The sequence below is a fragment of the Aptenodytes forsteri genome, unplaced genomic scaffold (assembly GCF_000699145.1).
Source record: "Aptenodytes forsteri isolate BGI_AS27 unplaced genomic scaffold, ASM69914v1 Scaffold107, whole genome shotgun sequence".
Classification (NCBI taxonomy): Eukaryota; Metazoa; Chordata; class Aves; order Sphenisciformes; family Spheniscidae; genus Aptenodytes; species Aptenodytes forsteri.
This window is the reverse complement of record NW_008794118.1, coordinates 483,768-500,427: the sequence shown is the minus strand read 5'-3', so window position 1 is coordinate 500,427 and position 16,660 is coordinate 483,768. Positions and strand designations below refer to the sequence as shown.

Genomic DNA, 16,660 nt, shown 5'->3' with positions numbered 1-16,660 from the left:
GGTAGGATCTTCGCAGGCTGTCTTCAGTGGGTGTTTCGCTCCAGCCTCCTCTCCCGGCAGGCGGCTGGGCTGAAGCCGCGCTGACCGGCCCCTCGTGCTACCGGGGGCGTTGCAAAATGTCCAAACACTCCGCTCACACCAGTTTGCAGATGGGCCACAGTTGTTTTGTTAAATAAGCCAGCTATTAGCAAGCTTCTGTAGCTGGTGGGTTTTTTTTTTTTGTCTGGCTGGGGTTTTTTTTTGGTCGTCTTGTTTCTACTCCGGCATGCCAGAGAGATTTATAGAAACAACATCAAAAGGCCTGAAAGCGTAGGGGATGTACGCGCTAAACTGACCACTGGCCCCCGGATTTGTCAAGCTGGTCTTTATTACAGCACTGGCAACCAGGGGAGGCTACAACTACGTTAAGATCCGTTTCGAAAGTCAACAGTGAAAATGCATCAAGGCTGACCACTTTCAACCAGCTTCCCAGCAATCCCTGCTCCTTCCCCCCAACAGCACGACGCGAAAGGAAAGAGAAATTGGAGGCAACAAAACGCACCAAAAATACATGAACAAAAAGCACATTTGTCTGTTGAAGACTGCGATGTAGAAAATACTCACATGACTGCAGGTTACTCACGTGCCGTTACCCTTAGACATCTGAAAAACGGTCCAGCTGTCAAAGTAGAGATGACTGGCACTGTCACCGCAGCTCAAAGTTACGGTAAGCCAGTGTTGTTAATCTGATTATTAAAAAGGTGCGAAAGCGTGCAGTGTCGTGTGCAGCTGCAGGGCCGGTCAGAGGCAAAAATAAAAAAGTGATGCTTAAGGGAAGAGACTGGAACGAACAATTATTTTATCCTGCAAAACCTCCAATTAGGAGTTGAAAACTTAAAGACGGAGGCCAAGCAGCAGCGAGGACTAGATAAGGTGAAGATTGGTTTTGGTTTATAATCAATAAGGTTTTCATACTAAGAAAATTTACTGCAAAACAAGCAAATCGGTGGAAAAAAATTTAAAACACAGGATCCATTCTTTAAAAACACACAAAATATTTTTATAGCTAACTACAAACGTAACGATAGACATGTACAGGATCTCTCAGTGCATATTTACACTTACTGTTTTGTTTTCTTTCCTAGAATTAAAGCTGCCATAATCTTCAAAGACTTTAGGGCTGTTTCAACAGCTGAATTACAAAACAGCTCAGTCACAAAAATTACAAAATAAACTTGATGGTTTAAATAAAGAGGAAAAAATAATCCACGATTCACTTCAATATAGATTTATATAGGAAAGATCATTCTCTTGACACATTTTCTACGGCTGTGAAATGGCAAACTTTTAGTATTTTAATTTAGACTTTGATATTTTGGATCCTAAAGAGAAGCAGCTAACCAGTCACTCATTTCTCCCCTTTTAGACCACAACCCTGCTGAAAGGGAAACTGGGTTGAAGCCATTTGCCCCCCCGAGCTCCTCCTCCGCAAATGGAAGAGACCTAAATGACAGGACAGGAGTCCTGAGCGACGCCTCTCTCGGGGATGAACCCTGCTCCACGGTCAAAGCAAAGGGGCAGCCATTTCCCAGCTCTCCCCGGAGGCAAGGCTTGGAAGCTACATTGCTCCAGACTGCTCTCCAGATGTTTCAGCATCTCCACTTCAGATCCTGTGCAGAGCCCAAGCTGAATGAAATCAAGAGTTCAAATACTTCAGAACGCAGAGCAACGCAGGTTCTGCTCGGGTTAGGAGGGCAGGTGGTCGCCTTTTTCTTAAATCTCAGTAGTTTAGCAGCCCTAACGGTATAGTTGGACAGCACAGTGCGCAACAGACGGGTTTCAACGCTTCCGAAAGCCTACGAGGTGATGTTGGAAGTCAGACTCTAAAACCAACTTCGGATAAGATCTTTTTGAAAAGAAATGTATTTTCTTCATAAATACAGTACAATTACATTTTACAATGTCTTTTTACTTTCTAGACATAAAAATGCTAGCTTTTAAAAAAGAGTTCCTATACAAATACATGAAAAGAGGCCCCCCTCCCCACAGCCCCCCACCCCTGCCACGGAGCAAAACCATCGGCCGCGGCGTGAAGAAGCACAGTGAATCCCGGGCTAACCTGTGCCAGCCCTCATGGGGAGGGAGAGAAAGCCAAATTACCCCCAGGGTTTTGCTCGCCCTGACTGCACTGCGTTTATATCGCCACCATTTTATAAGCAATGGAAAAAGCACATCGTCTGGCCACGGCTGTCGGGATTCACTGTACGGGTGTCATGGCTCACGGGGTGCGGTTGTTACACGTTTCACGCAGTGCTGGTCGTCGGTGTGGGCTCCTGGAGCAGGAGGTGTCCTTGGAAATGGTTCTGGCCTAAAACTCTGCAAGTGCCCTCACTCAGGCAGCCTCAAAAACGAAGCAAAGCTAATGCCAGTTTTCAGCCTCTCACTCTACGAACTTGCCAACAGAGGCAGAGACCACGCATAAAGAATTTCAGCCCCCTGACAGTACTTGCTGACCTCAGCCACCCTTTGCAGACTCCTGAGGAGCAACTCAGAGATCCCCACAAGTCCTTAGACCACAGACCGAAAATTGCTGCTCTAGACCCCACAAGAGTTGCTGGGTAGGAGCTATTTGAAGTTAATAATGACATCGGGCCAGATGGGAACAAAAGCCTCTACGTCTCAGGCAGTTCCCTGAGCCGTCAAATCCCAAAGGAACCGCCCAAGGGAAGGACTTGTGAGTTCGGCCATTCTGTAAGCAGTGAAAGGAAAGAGGAAAAATAACTAAACTTGATTTTCTTGTTTTGCTCTACAAAGAAGAATATGTGGCTTTCTTTATAAAAGCTACAATTCTGCTTCTAATACCCGAGTTTAGAAAAACTCTTAGTCTAAAATTTTGGTTTGCAAAGAAGGTCATTGCAATCATTGTGTTAAAAATCACTTTCTACTAGAAATAAGCTCTACAGAAGGAAAAGGAACTAGGTGTGCAGTTTGTCTCCTTAAAGCGGTTTCTGTTGAAAAACAAAATAAAAATCTGTACAGAGAGACTGAAGACTATAGTACACATCTTCCTCAAAGCAAGCAGCTCTTTTACATTCACATCAGGATGGCTCTGAGGAAGCTCGAGGGAAAGAATACATTCCTGATGGCTCCTAGTTTGTCAGCACATGAAGATGACCTCAAACATCCACGTCAAAAAGTTTTGGGAGTTTTGCCTTTGGAAGAAATCAAAACTACAAAATAGGGCAAAGAACCTGACCTAAACAATGTAAAACTGCACCATCTTCTTCCAAATTTACTTCCATGTCCGTAGAACTGCTAAGGCTCCTGCAATCCCGATGGCTTGGACTGTCAGAGACCACCTGGCTTCCATTTTTGGAGGAGACAGTTGCTGTCCATCATCTGTGTTTTATTCACAGAAAGCTATTATGTCCTTTTTCCTTTGTGAAAATAATTACAGAGGCATTCAGTTTGAAAACAATGAGCTGCAAGGAGGATAAACAAATTTTTTTTCCCTAGTCCAGCTGACCAGCCGATATCGATTGGGGAAAATCTGTTTTCTAAAACAGATTTTATCTCTAAAGGATCCAAATTTTCCTAGACGTTTTAGAACTAATGTGAATCAAGCGAGTTGGAACTGTTTATCTAGAGCCCTACAGTTGCAAATCTTCTTTCCTACTGCTGAGAAGTACTTGTAAAGATGGAATACAATTTTTCCTGACTTTAAAAGAACAGAAAAGCAAACATCTCTCCCCCTCTCTCACACAGACACTCAATGGCATTTGATCTCCCTTATTGCTCATTCTAAGCCCAAACCACAAAATATAATACAGAAAATTATGCTGAAATGGCAGAAAAATGGACACCTTGAGCTAATGAGAAAAGCTTCTCCTGCATTTCCAACAACTGTGGAGGAGGAAGAGAAATCACTTCAAATCATCCAGAGTGAGCATTACTTCATATAATGGGATGGAATTAAGCCAAGAGAAATAAATGTAAGACATCCTCAGGGATGAGAACAAAGAAGCTGTGAACAGTTTGTCTAGAAAAGAGTGGAGAGCTAATTCAGACAGATTATTAGAATACACTTAGGGAAGGTCTACCGCACTGTGCAGAAAGATGCTGTCCCATATGGCAGAGACAGTTAAAGCCTCAGAGTGCAGCTCTGAAATGTCTTAAGTAGTGGTGATGGAAGGGAGTTTGTGCTGCCTGTTAGAGCAGTCACCGGTAAAGCCAGGCTATTTAGACTTAGTTCGTATCTTACCATATCCATTTTGCCATCTCTAACTTCTGTGGGTCTAGGAATATAGCCTGAAGAACACTAACAAGCAGCAAATCTGCTGGAAATGATGGGAAGTGTTTTCCTTGGTTTTTACGTGATCATCGCTAGAAGACAAACAGAATCCAGCTCACAGCTGATCTTTAGGCACCGCTGAGGCACCCGTGCAGCAGACAGAAGGCACCTCCTTTCACCTCCATTGTGAAATTCATGTTACGTCTGTTGATCTGGTAAGGCCGTTTCAATTGGACACTGTATCAGTAGTGTCATCTAAGTAGGAATTGAGGACATTCACTAACTGTTTGATGATTAATTGCTGACTTTCCTTATTTCTGGGGTGAAATGATCTGAAATGAAAATCTGGCTACTCTAATGCTGCACAGAAAGCTGAGACTAGCCAGGTTCCCAACATGCGACCACTGGCTAATTAAATATTTTAACATTCAAGTAAAAAAAAAAAAAAAGTAGTTTTTAACAGAAATTAATATTGAAGTGCAAAGACAGTAACAAAAAACACTCACTTACTTCTATTGGTCTTAATAATCTCCTTATAGCATCTGCAACCAGAGCATTGCTGCATCTGTGCTAGCTCCCAAAAATCTGAAAGTGAACCTGATGACTTAAATGTGTAATTTTCTTCTGTAATGCCTCTGGGACATTCTTTAAGCTGCTCTCTCCAGTTAGATGAAGAAAAAAAAAATATTTTGGAAGGAGAGAATTTGCCATCTGAAACTTTACACCGAGCTCCTCTTTAAAGCTCTACCTCTGAGGCTTTGCTATATGAAAAAGAATCTAGCATCTCCGAGAAGGAAGGACATACAAAGTAGAAGGGCATATGAAATACAGAAGAATCTGCTACGGAGAAAGATCTCCACAGATGCAGTAGATTAAGTTGCTAACACTGAAAAGCAACAGGGCTTGCCACTTGCACTACGGTAAATTTGGAGTAGTTCCACTAAAGCCAATGGAATTACAATGGCAGAAATCTGATCTAATAGATCAGGACTGAGCCTGTAAACTCTCCTTTTTTAATTTACGTAAAACATGAATGCAATATATTATTTACTATCCACTGTATAAATTATTGAAAAAGTACTTAAGTATAAAAGTGTGGCAAATCTTTCAATGAAACTAAAAATGTGAAATGCGACATTAATCACCGGAGTCATTTTTTTAATAAAGAAATAACACAATTTGGGAAGGGGAAAAAAAAAAAAAAGAATGTTACCACACTGAAAACGGAAATCTTTCCAGCCTATGAATGTGAAATACCTATTCTGAGTTCTTACACTGAGTGTAAAGAGAAATCTCCCTTGATCACAGCTCAAATTTGTAAAAGTTTCTCAGAACACCTGCATTCTAAAACCTTTAAGTGATGCTCACAACTAAGTCCCTGGTTCTGATCATTATAAGGCCATTATGCTCACCTTACTGCGTCCAAGCTAGACATTTAACCAACAGCTGTGACAGTAGGTACTTCTGTTTAAGAGACTTTAAAAATACTGAAATGAAATATCAAATGTAGTGCATCTAAGTTCTTGTTTTTTCTCCAGATGTTACCAGATCCAGTATTTAAAAAATAAAGGGGGAAACTTTCAAAGAACAAGTGTTACGGGTTTTTTATAATTTAGAACAAATTATAAATTAACCTGTCCATACTTTTGAGACATAATATACAAGAGCAAACAGCTGAGTGTTCTTTTATTACTCAGGTACTACAATTTTTTCCCAATAAAAATGTCTTTTAAAAATTTCTTGCTACTGTATCCCAGCTCAGATCCTGGTACAGCCTTTCAGATGAGGTATTCTACCATCTCTCCATCTGGGAGGTCCTGCCCCATGGTCTGAACAGGGGCTTTTCTTTCAAGAGTGCTGGAGTGGAAGAGTGGCCCATCTACATGATGAGGAAAAACAAGAGACAATCAAAGCTGTAACTTCAATGAGGTTAGAAAAATGACATTAACATTTTTAAAAGTCATCTTCTATCATTGGCCAAAAGACAGCTAACAACTCCTTACTTCATTTAAAAAAAATTCAATTATTCAGGTATGCAGTCAGACAAATAAAGATATTTTATCAAATTCCCTTTGGGTATCTCCCACTGATACACAATGACATATAAAACTGGAGTGACTGCATTTAAACCAACATAGTCAGTGTAGACTTTCACCACAAAACCTGTTCCCCTGTCTCCCTTGATACCCATTAAATAGCATAGCATGGGCAAGATGCACAGCAGACCAACCAAATTCACTCTTCCATAAAGAACAACATAATTGTAATGCGTCTGTAAGTAGAAGAGGCAAGGTTGTGTAATCTGCATTGATTTGGCAGAGTGGGCTGGAAAATGAGCAGCTCTTGCCAGCTCGGAGCTCTGTGGGAAGCAAATTCAGCTTCTGTGACAGTCACTGTCAACTAGATCTACTTGTGCCAACGCTGAAGTCGGCCCTGCGACTGGGACAGTACAATAATGAAACAGCTTTATCACGATAGCTACCTTCCCTTCTTCGTCCTCCCCCTTATCTGAGTCCACTTGGCTTTGAATACCCACTAAAATGCAATGGCCAGTTTCTACAGCCTGTTTTCATACGCCGTTTAAACCCCACATGCTACTCACAATTTACTTCAGAGGAGACACTGACTCAGAGACTATCCTGGGACTTGCATATACCTGCTCCAATTCTTAAATCTCGCTATACCTCTCTACCCAGTGTGTCCATGCTTATGCTACCACTCTTAAGGTTTTTTTTCCTTCAGAGCGTCTGAGACCCCTCAGAACATTGTCAAGCTTGCCTCTGAAACCCATCTGTCCTCACAAAAACTAAACCCAGTTTTCCTGAATGGAAAAAGGGACGGCAGGGCCTGCTCCACAGAGCAGAACTGATGGCAAGTCAGTGGCAGGGGCCCCTCTGGGAGAGCAGCTGAGCTTTGTTACCTGTTTTGTCTGCACTGTAGCCCAGGTTGGTACTGGGGAGTCGTCCTGGTGTGGGAGCCGCAGTGGAAGGTGCAGCTTTGCTTTGTTCGTTCCCCCGGTCAGTCTGGGTGCTGCAGTCTCTGCTGCCTGTTTTCGAGTGGGCTGACAGTAACGGTGTGGAAGGAAGGACAGGAGAGGGGGTGGAGGGAATGGATTCGGAGCGATATTCTGTTCCCAGCAGAACACCTTTGTGGAAAAGGGGAAGGAAATTTCACAATCCCAGAAAACTAACTTAGCAGTTCTGCACCCCTCTGTAGTACTTGCTCTAGGATCTGGAAAAGTGCTCCGTGCTTCAGCAGACAGCACTAATTTACCTATCTATAGCACCTTTCACCACTGAGTGCTGAAGTACCTGAAGAATAGCAGTATCCTCATGTTGCTGCATGCAAAGATACGCAAGTGGGCACTAACACCTTACTTCCCTGTCTCTAAGCAGTGGCCCATCTATGGCAGGGTAAACCTGCACACTCTGAAATCAGCTGGAAAAGATTCTCATTTACATTTCAGGGTCTTTTAGTCTCATAGGGAGGGCCTTTGGGCCTAACTTCCCCCCAGAAAAAAAAAAATCATCTAAGATTTGCTTTGATACAACTCATTTTCTCTGAACAATGGTGCTGAGCCATTCCAGACAGGAGTCATGTTAGTGCAGGCACAACACTACAGGATAGCAATCCTGATTAGTATCTCTGCTCCTATTCAAAGAGACTTTACACCTTCAGAGAGCTGTAACAACCCAGCTGAAAGCAAGCGCTTGGGAACTCTGAAAACCGTATCTCAAATATCCCTAAAATCAGGTACCAAATTGGGAATAAAGGCTTACATATTTTAATGACAGAGCCTGGACATCAGAAGTCGCTATTTCCCAAAAGTGATTAAAACAAGCAGTTGTTCCAAATGTGTCCCATCTCGCTTGCAGTCAGCTTTACTGCACGCTAGGCCAGCTGATCTGTCTGTCCAACACACCCTCTTCCTTCTGCTGCTCCTGCCTTCCCTCTAAGCAGTGACTTGCATATCTGAATTGCCACTGTTATTTAAAAATTACCTAGGCTGCCTTTCCAGCTCTTGTCCTCCCTCTTCTCCTCCAGGATGGGAGTGCTGCTCAGTGTTGACGAGTGGGACAGCAAGCCCGAGCCAGCGTTCGAAATGGACATCAGCGACTTGGCGGGTCTCATTGAGGAGAGCTGGTCTGTCTTACCAGGCTCCTTCCGGGAGCGCTGCTGCAGGACTTTGATCATGGCGTCCTTCTCAATGATCTGAGCGTGCAGAGTCTTAATCCTTTTTGAGAAGTACAAAGAAGAACAATGTACTTGTACTCCTATCTCCTTGGACTGAGGCCTCAGCGCCGCCATGGCTGTGACTAGGGCTTCCTTAGGCATTTGGGGAGGCAGAGAGAGGATGCCCGTGAGCTTATTGCCCTGAATACCAGCTGCTCACTGGGCCCACCAGAGCAGATCATGCATGAGACTTCCTGTATACATGCATGAGAGAATGGCACTGCGATACCCACCCACCTTTGGCTACTGGAAGCTGCTCTAAACAGCCATGGAAGGGGCTTTGAGACAAAGCTGAGAGTTATGGGCAGGACATGAGACCAACAGAAAGAAGAGGATTAACACACTTTGGCGAGTCTGCACTGGACCTAACCCCATGGAAAACAGTTCTGTGAGACTGTTAAGAGGTGTCTGGAGCCTGGGGTCTGATGAAGATGCCCTGAAGAGAGAAGAGGAACAAACTAGATACAAAAAAATCTAAGACAAGACTTTTTTGCATTAGCCCTCAGTATCAAGACAGGTTTTGGATTGCTATGTAGATGCTTCCTTGGTCAAATGAGCGTCTGGCATCCTACATCATTGCTACTGGTGAAGACACAAGAATTTCTGGTTCTGAGGCGTCTACCCAGACAATTAATTTAAAATCCCTGTCCTGAAGAAGCCAGATAGGACCAAACTGCATTTTACCTTCCCTCCATGTCAAGACACCTCCTGTTGGCAAGCAGGATCTCTTCCTCCTCCTTCTGAATGCGAGCTTCCAGCGAGGTGTCATAGCTAGGGTTAGGCGAGTGGCTGATCACTGTTGTGTCCCTGAGAACAAGCAGTAGAGCAGATGAAGGACCAGCTAAGTTTGCTGCTTTCCTCCTAGCAGCACAAAATTATTGCTCAAAAGTAACAAAAAAGAATATCCACTTTTTTTGAGTTTAGGCTGGCTCAGTGTCTTCCAAAAATCCAGCTCCCAGTCCTAATGAAAGAAGGATTACAAAAATATGCAAGTCATTACAACAATAGTCAATCTACTGTCCATCTCGGGCCAGTCTGTAATCTAACTGATTCACTGTACTATTGTAAACTGATCGATGAGGCAAATCCAAGGACATGGGGAGGGGGAAGGATGGTATAGAACACTCAGCACTTTTCTTCAACTGAAACAGCACAAACTTCACTTCAGATATAAAGCTTTTTCCCTTCCCCTTCCAACAGTATCATACAGGGAATCTGAGTATCAAAGGGAACTAGGCATGGAAGTTTCTTAAGCAATCTTAAGCAGCTTGGTCCAAAAAACTTGGAGTGGGCTGAAAACAGTTTTAGACTGATTCCATATAGTGCCTGATAGTAACACTGTGATAGTTGTTCAGTCCTCTAACCAAAACATAATGAGTATTTCATTCTACTTGTTGCTGTTCAGTCAGAACAAAAGCACTGTGCTATGCTCTGTATCACTGCATGTCTAATAACATTAAGAGCATGTTACTGACATAGCTATGCATTAACATAATTAGAAAAAAACAAACACAAAAAAATATTTGGAGTTACCAAGAGCTCCAATTCATTGTAGTAAGAAATCTGTTCTCTCAGACTCAGCAGGTCTAAGAACTGTCTGGTAAATGTATCTTTAACTCTGCAAAAGTTCAGATCAGGAACAGCAAAGCACCCATGTGAAGGGCATAAGAAGGTCATTCATCAAAGAAACCTAACCTGACCCAGATTCCTGCCTGTGCTGTAAAGCATCCTTCCTGCAACCTCAACTTCCTAAGGGATGCTATTTTCCACTATCAAAGAAAAGGGAAAGAAGTTTGTGCACAGTGTAGATGAGGTTGCCACTGAAATTAGTGGAATCCCTCACAGCCTGTATTTTTGAAGGAGATACTATAGGTGCCAACTGCATATAAACTTGCAGAAGTATTGACACTAATAGAATACTCTCTTTTAGGGGAGAAGCAGCTAGAAGGAAATGGAAAAACAGAGGTTGGCCCTTTCCTGACTGGAAGGCATTCTTGTTCATTTAACAAAACCTGAACAGGCCTAACACATCCCCTCTCATTCCATGATAAACAATAGACCAGACTCCTACTTATCAGCGCACGCTGAAAATATAACATGGCCTCTAAGGACAAGCAGTAGCAAGAGCCTTTAGAGACTCTCTGGGGAGGCGGAAAACAGTGCACAAGAAGCATCAATACCCTAAAATAACAGCCTGTTTCTGGAGCAAGATAAGATAAGTCTTTAAATGCTAACACAGCAGATCTGCAACTTTACCCCTGTAATTCTAGTATGATCTTACGAGCTAGGAAGCCGGTTACGATAACATCCCTATTTGAATCTGGTTCATGAAACAATCTAAAATAAAATCTGCCGTCAAGAACCAGAAACTAGTGAGCAATGAAGTTATATGTAAGCAATACCTAGCGCTGAAGAGTTGCACTCCAATAACAGCTCTTGTTTACCAACTAGCTGAAGCACTTGGGCCTATTTACAGCCATAATAAGTGTTTCCGTACAGTTGTCTTGGAATGTGAGCTTGTTACCAAATTTCAGATACCCTTCCCTTCCCACCCCCACAAGCAGTGCTCTCCATACACAGCAGAATGTTTTGAGCAGAATTTCCTAATAGATGTTTCTGGTTAGTCACCATGTTGAGGACAATGCCACAAAGTAATTTGCAAAAACATTCTGGAGAACAAGTAAGCCATTCAGGGTGAATGATGTGAATCACCAAGCTTACCCCATCTCACATGACTTCAGCAAGGACTGATTCCTGTTCAAAAAAATAAAAAAACAAAACCCTTCTCATACACCTATTTTTGAATCAACAGCTTCTAGGAATGGCTCAGAACAATTCTAGTCTGGAAAATGGCTCCTGCATGTAGAGGACTCTTCCTCTGGAAAAAAGTTTCTAATTGTTGGCAATCGCACAGCTCCCAGGAAAAGCAGCCAAGCTCCATTTGCATGCAGAAGTCTGAGAAGCCGCTCAGACCACAAGGCAAGGTATCATGGGAGGGTGGTATGACAACATTCCTTGGTGGGAAATATGACATTCAACTGGAAAAAGAAAATAATCCCTGTACTATGAAAAGTCTCATTTACCTCTGAGCAGCCACAGTTGCAGCTGCATCCAAAGCAAACTGTCTCATCACACTCTCCTCCAGGTATTTCTGTTCCCATTTGGTCATGTCAGCTTCCAGAGCAAGAATCCTTTCTTCCTTCTCGCGCAGGAGTTCCATAAGCGCCGTGGCGTTGTACTCCGAGACGTTGGCAGCCTGAGATGTACCCTGACGCTGGTTTCCAAAAGAAAAAAAAAAAAAAAAAAAAGTGATTGTCTCAGGATGTATCTGTAAGACTCAGGGTTGGTTTGTTTGCTTTTTGTCTGAAGGACAGAGGCTGGTCCAGAGCAGCACTGGCTTGATGCAAGAACCCCCCCAGAGTGAAATGCAGTGGCCTATGCCATGCTGGGCAGACTAGGTGATGGTAATGGTCTGCTTTAGAGCTCAATCAGAAACACCTGCAGGGGCAGTTCAGCCTCACTCTGTCAAAACCAGGAAACAAGCTCGCATAATGCAAGAAAGGCTGCTTCTGTTTTCCAAATGTTGAAGCTCAAAAGTCATAAAACATCAAGCGCTGCTCCCAAGAAAGACAGCTTAACTCACAGCACCCGTGCTAGAGTTAGTGGTGCTTCCTGGTGCCACTCCAGAGCTGGTCAATACTAACAAGCAAATATCTGAGATGGAAAATACTCTTAAGACCTTTTTCCATGTGCAAAGCCCCACATGTGCACCCGAGAGCTAGATCATGCTATTCAGGTCTGGTATCTACAGCCCATCCATAATGCCTAAAGTAACAGAGACTTACTTCCAACACTGTTCCAGCAAAACACTAACTAGTATACGAGAGTTACCACATCTTTAAAAAAAAAACAACATCCAAAATATTTTTAAAGGATTTGGTTATTAAATCAATATGATCAGTGTATACCTGTGGATTAAGTAGCTGGGGATTAAAAATAATTCAGTTCTAAAGTAAGACTTGGAAGACAGGCAGTGTTCCCTTTCAAAACAAGAAAGAGTGGAGATTTGCTGAGCTAACAGTTCAGCGGATAAAATGCATAGTTTTATACGGAAGTCTCATCTGGGATTGGCAGGATATTTGACTTAAAAGTTAAAAAAAAATAGTTTAAAAGAAAATAAATTGGGCAGACAAGCTACTTTATGTTCAGCTCAGAATTCTTAACCATGACAAGAAAGCTATTTTTTTGCATTGACTCAGGCTCAATGTCAAAAATTGTGGGGTTCAGAGTACTTAATCTTCCAAAGGTAACAGAGAAAAGTTTATCAAATTACTGTAACTCCTACTAAAACCAATACAAAAATACAAGTAAGATTTAAATATCCGTTCCTATGCAGAGGTGGAAGCTGGGGGATAAACATAACGTGAAACTAAATGCGATTTAGAACAAAGGCCTGCATCCTATTTCCAGCAAAATTTACAAACCCGACAGTTCACCTATGTTTGACATAGGTTGAAATAAAACTAAAACTTCACATCCAATTCATAACACCGCTGCACAATCTACTTCTCATTCATTCTTTTCACTGAAAAAGACTCACGTTACAATCGTAAGAATATACTCTACGTGAAGCTCTCATCCGTTTCCATCAACTGCATTTATAGAATTGGTTTTGCTGTTTTGGTTTTGTTTGGGTTTTTTAAATGCAAAAGCTTTTTGAAGGGCCTCTTTTCAGGCCAGTTGTTAATGAATTTTATATAAAATCTCAAACTGTGAATAGTATTTTTTAAATAATTTAAAAGTAAATATAATCAGGTTACTTAAAGATAAAACACCATCTAGCTATACGGCTATGTCTGAATCTTGTCACATGATGGATTCCCTGTTGCTCTCTTACCTAAATTTTCTGGCTGGAATAGAAGAATTAAATCGAGTAAAAACAATACAATGGCCAGCAAATCCATGATTCTAACTACCAAAAGAAAAAATGTGATAATTTTACAAAATGGAAAAAACCACTGCCCTTCTTTTATGTGTGGTGCAGGTTATAGTGTACAATCCTACAAGAAGCCTAGTATGTCACCGGGAAACAGCGGGTACCTGCTGCATCCGGAGAGATTCCAGTTCTCTTTCGAGCCGGGTCCGCAGCCTATGTTCCAGCTGTTCCCGTTTCTCACATGCTGCCTGCAGCTGAACCAAGGCCTGCTGCATCTTCTCCACCTTCTCAACATAGACCTGCTTCTTTTTGAGCTGAAACAAAGGAAGAAAATGCAACAGAAGTTAAACAATGAGAACAAGTGAGTGAACTTCTGGCTTTGTACACATTGCAGAGCACAGAAACACCAGCCAGGAAGAACATGTCCAGATGACTGACTGTGCCTCAGACTCCTGCTCTGGACTCAACACTCAGGACATTACAGGTCTTTCCCATCTCCGCTTTCCTGCTAGGTATATTTGTTCTTTTTGTCCTCAGTGACCCCATGGTAACGATGGGGAAACTGAGGTAATTATCTGTTGCAAATGATTGAGAGCAGCGATGGGCTAGAAAGGGCATCTGGGTTCATAATAGAGTGTTTAAGTGACTTGGCACATGTTAACAAGGTAACTGTAGCAAAGACAGCATTTAGAGCTGGTCCACAAGTTGGGAACACTTTTCAGTGCAATATTGAAAACTGCTGGCAGTGTTTTTATGAAATTAAGCAGAAACTGAATCAAAACTTGCAGGATCCTATTCCAGTCCCATAACAATAGAATAATGAATAGGATCAAAGCATACACTAGACACAGCCTGTGCTCTCTCCACACTGCAGCCAGGTTTATTCTAGCATTCATCTCGGTCATCTTGGCTCAGTGTGACCTGAGAGGTCCTGCTCCGTTCCTTGCCCCTGCCCTTCCGTCCTCCTCCATCACTCACCCTGCAAACCAAGCTGCTATCCTGCCTCACGATAAGCAATGAAAACTACCACGCTGAGACCCCCAATAACTGTCTTAGCAAGGTTAATCCACAGTTCAGGCAGAATAAAAGCAAACTAAAATATGAATTAAAAAAAAGAATAAAACACCCCCAGGGCCCAGCTCTATCCTAATATATAGAATACTGAACACCTACGGACATAATTTTCTGTTAAGGAAAAGACTAACAATCACAATTAGCTGGCCTTCTGCGGCAAATCTGGGGCATTGCTTTTTTAGCTATGATTGTCATAAACCCCGAAATACAAAAATAGCAGGAAGAAGGCAACTCAGCCCAACAGTCAGAGCCAAAGTCTAGAGAAGCACCACAATGCAAAACACAGACTCCCTCACGTGAGTTCAAAGAGCTACTCTGCAGCTTCATGGAAGAAAAGTCCACTGAGGGATATCAAAGACAAAAGACACCACTTTTGGCTCAGGAAGTCCTTCTTGGAAGCAGAAAGTATTCTGGGAAAGTATCGCTGTTTGTTGGCCCCATTCTGATAGTGTTTCCTAGGAATCTGCTCTAAGTTTCGGCGGAGACAGGATACTAGGCTTGCTGGGCTTTGATCTGAACCACATGAGCCATTCTTACATCGCACCTTCCTTCTGAAAATGCCTTATCATGTGTTTCTTCAAAATTTTCCCTTTTCACACTCCTGTTCCTTGAGGCAATCCAGAGACTGCAATGTGAATAGCAGAGAGAGAAAAATCTCCAAACACTATTAATCCCAGACATGGTATCCTTTTCTTCTCTTCATAAAGGCAGCATGCATCTAATCTCACAGCATGAATCTTGCTGCCCTAGAGGATCTTCCTCAAATACGTATTTTATAATAAACGTTACATTAAATAGTGAGTAATCCAGCCAAAGGCCTTCCCACCAGTGCATGTACAGTAGAAAGGTATTTTTGTTCTTTGATTGCACAAGATTTCAAGCTTGTTTGAAATGGGAGGGACAAGAACATTTTAATACAACTTAATATTCCGCTGCTGCTCTGCAGAAAATCAATAAAAATGTTACACTTAATAGATCTTTTTATTCCAGATCATAGTGCTTAATAACGCTGATTTAAGCTTTCTCAGACTCCAGTAAAGTATACACTAATGCACTAGTTTTACACTTAGATTAACAGCAGCTCATAGTAGGTATGTAACTAGCCAAAAATGATAAACTATGAGTCAGCAGCAAAACCTAAAAATGGAGAGCACCCAGTATCTTGGTTTTGCATATCAGCTTACTGACCTGGACAAGAGTAAGGAACAACCTAATAAACTCACTAACAGTGAAATATCATGCATCAAGCTCAATAATAATCTTTTGAAAATCAGCTCTCCTCCCCCACTCTTCTATATAAAAAAATTAAGGGAGGAAGGACGGACATTTGGTCTCTTATTACCTACACCACAAAGCAGTTAAATTTCTGAAAATTTTTTTTTTTTTTTTAACACACAGGTAAAATTCTCCTTGCAAAAGATAGCCGCTGACAACATTTTACTAGTTTCATAATCCATAAACCTGAGTATGCATATGTGTGGATTAACATTTTGGCCTGCATTCAAAGAATACCAAGAGCCCAGCCAAAAAAGAATTAGGACACAGAAATTCCACCGAAAGGTTCACTTTGAAAGGGCTCCCATCAGCCGAACCTGCAGGTGAAATGTTGCAACACAAGCTGTTGCCCAACTTACCAGCACTGCCTACACATGCTTAACTCATGCACCAGACCTAAAGTACAGGCACGGCTTGTTCAGTGGCTTTTCATAAAGACAGCTCTTTTTTTCCCTTCACAAAATACACTTCATCTTCCAGCATCAGGAAGAATTAGGAATGTTAGAAAATTTGGGGCTTGTGTGTGTATTTTTTTTAATGGCTTAAAAACAGATTTAATTCAGGAATCCCTCAATTTTCAGTTTTTTGGAACACAGATGTTCAGTAAGCTTTAAATGCACGTACGTGCTCCAGCCAACTCAGCTTTCCTAGTGTGTCTTTTGACACAATTATCCTTTATATCCTTATGAGATTGTTTCATTTCATGCACTCGCTGCACTCAGTCAACCCACTGCATATTCTGACAGTGTCATTCATTTCCAGCTCTGCCATCTCTGCTACTGCAAGTATTTGTGAGGAACAATTTACCTTTCTGTGAACAAGGATTCTCCAGGAGTGGTAGTAGTGAGCTAATTTTTTTTTTTTTTTTTTTT

General features: G+C 42.0%; 1 protein-coding gene across 1 annotated transcript in view; it reads right to left on the bottom strand.

Annotated features, from left to right (window-relative positions):
• Positions 1-5,859: 5,859 nt before the first annotated feature.
• The window catches only part of AMOT (angiomotin), a 48,573-nt gene continuing 37,772 nt past the window's right edge, over positions 5,860-16,660 (bottom strand). The window contains exons 8-13 of the mRNA XM_009276488.2: positions 13,604-13,753; positions 11,587-11,777; positions 9,188-9,310; positions 8,272-8,504; positions 7,191-7,415; positions 5,860-6,149 (exon numbers count right to left, since the gene is read on the bottom strand). Of these exons, the coding sequence (XP_009274763.1) occupies positions 6,049-6,149; positions 7,191-7,415; positions 8,272-8,504; positions 9,188-9,310; positions 11,587-11,777; positions 13,604-13,753 (1,023 nt within the window). The 3' untranslated portion in view covers positions 5,860-6,048. The remainder of the gene's footprint in view (positions 6,150-7,190; positions 7,416-8,271; positions 8,505-9,187; positions 9,311-11,586; positions 11,778-13,603; positions 13,754-16,660) is intronic.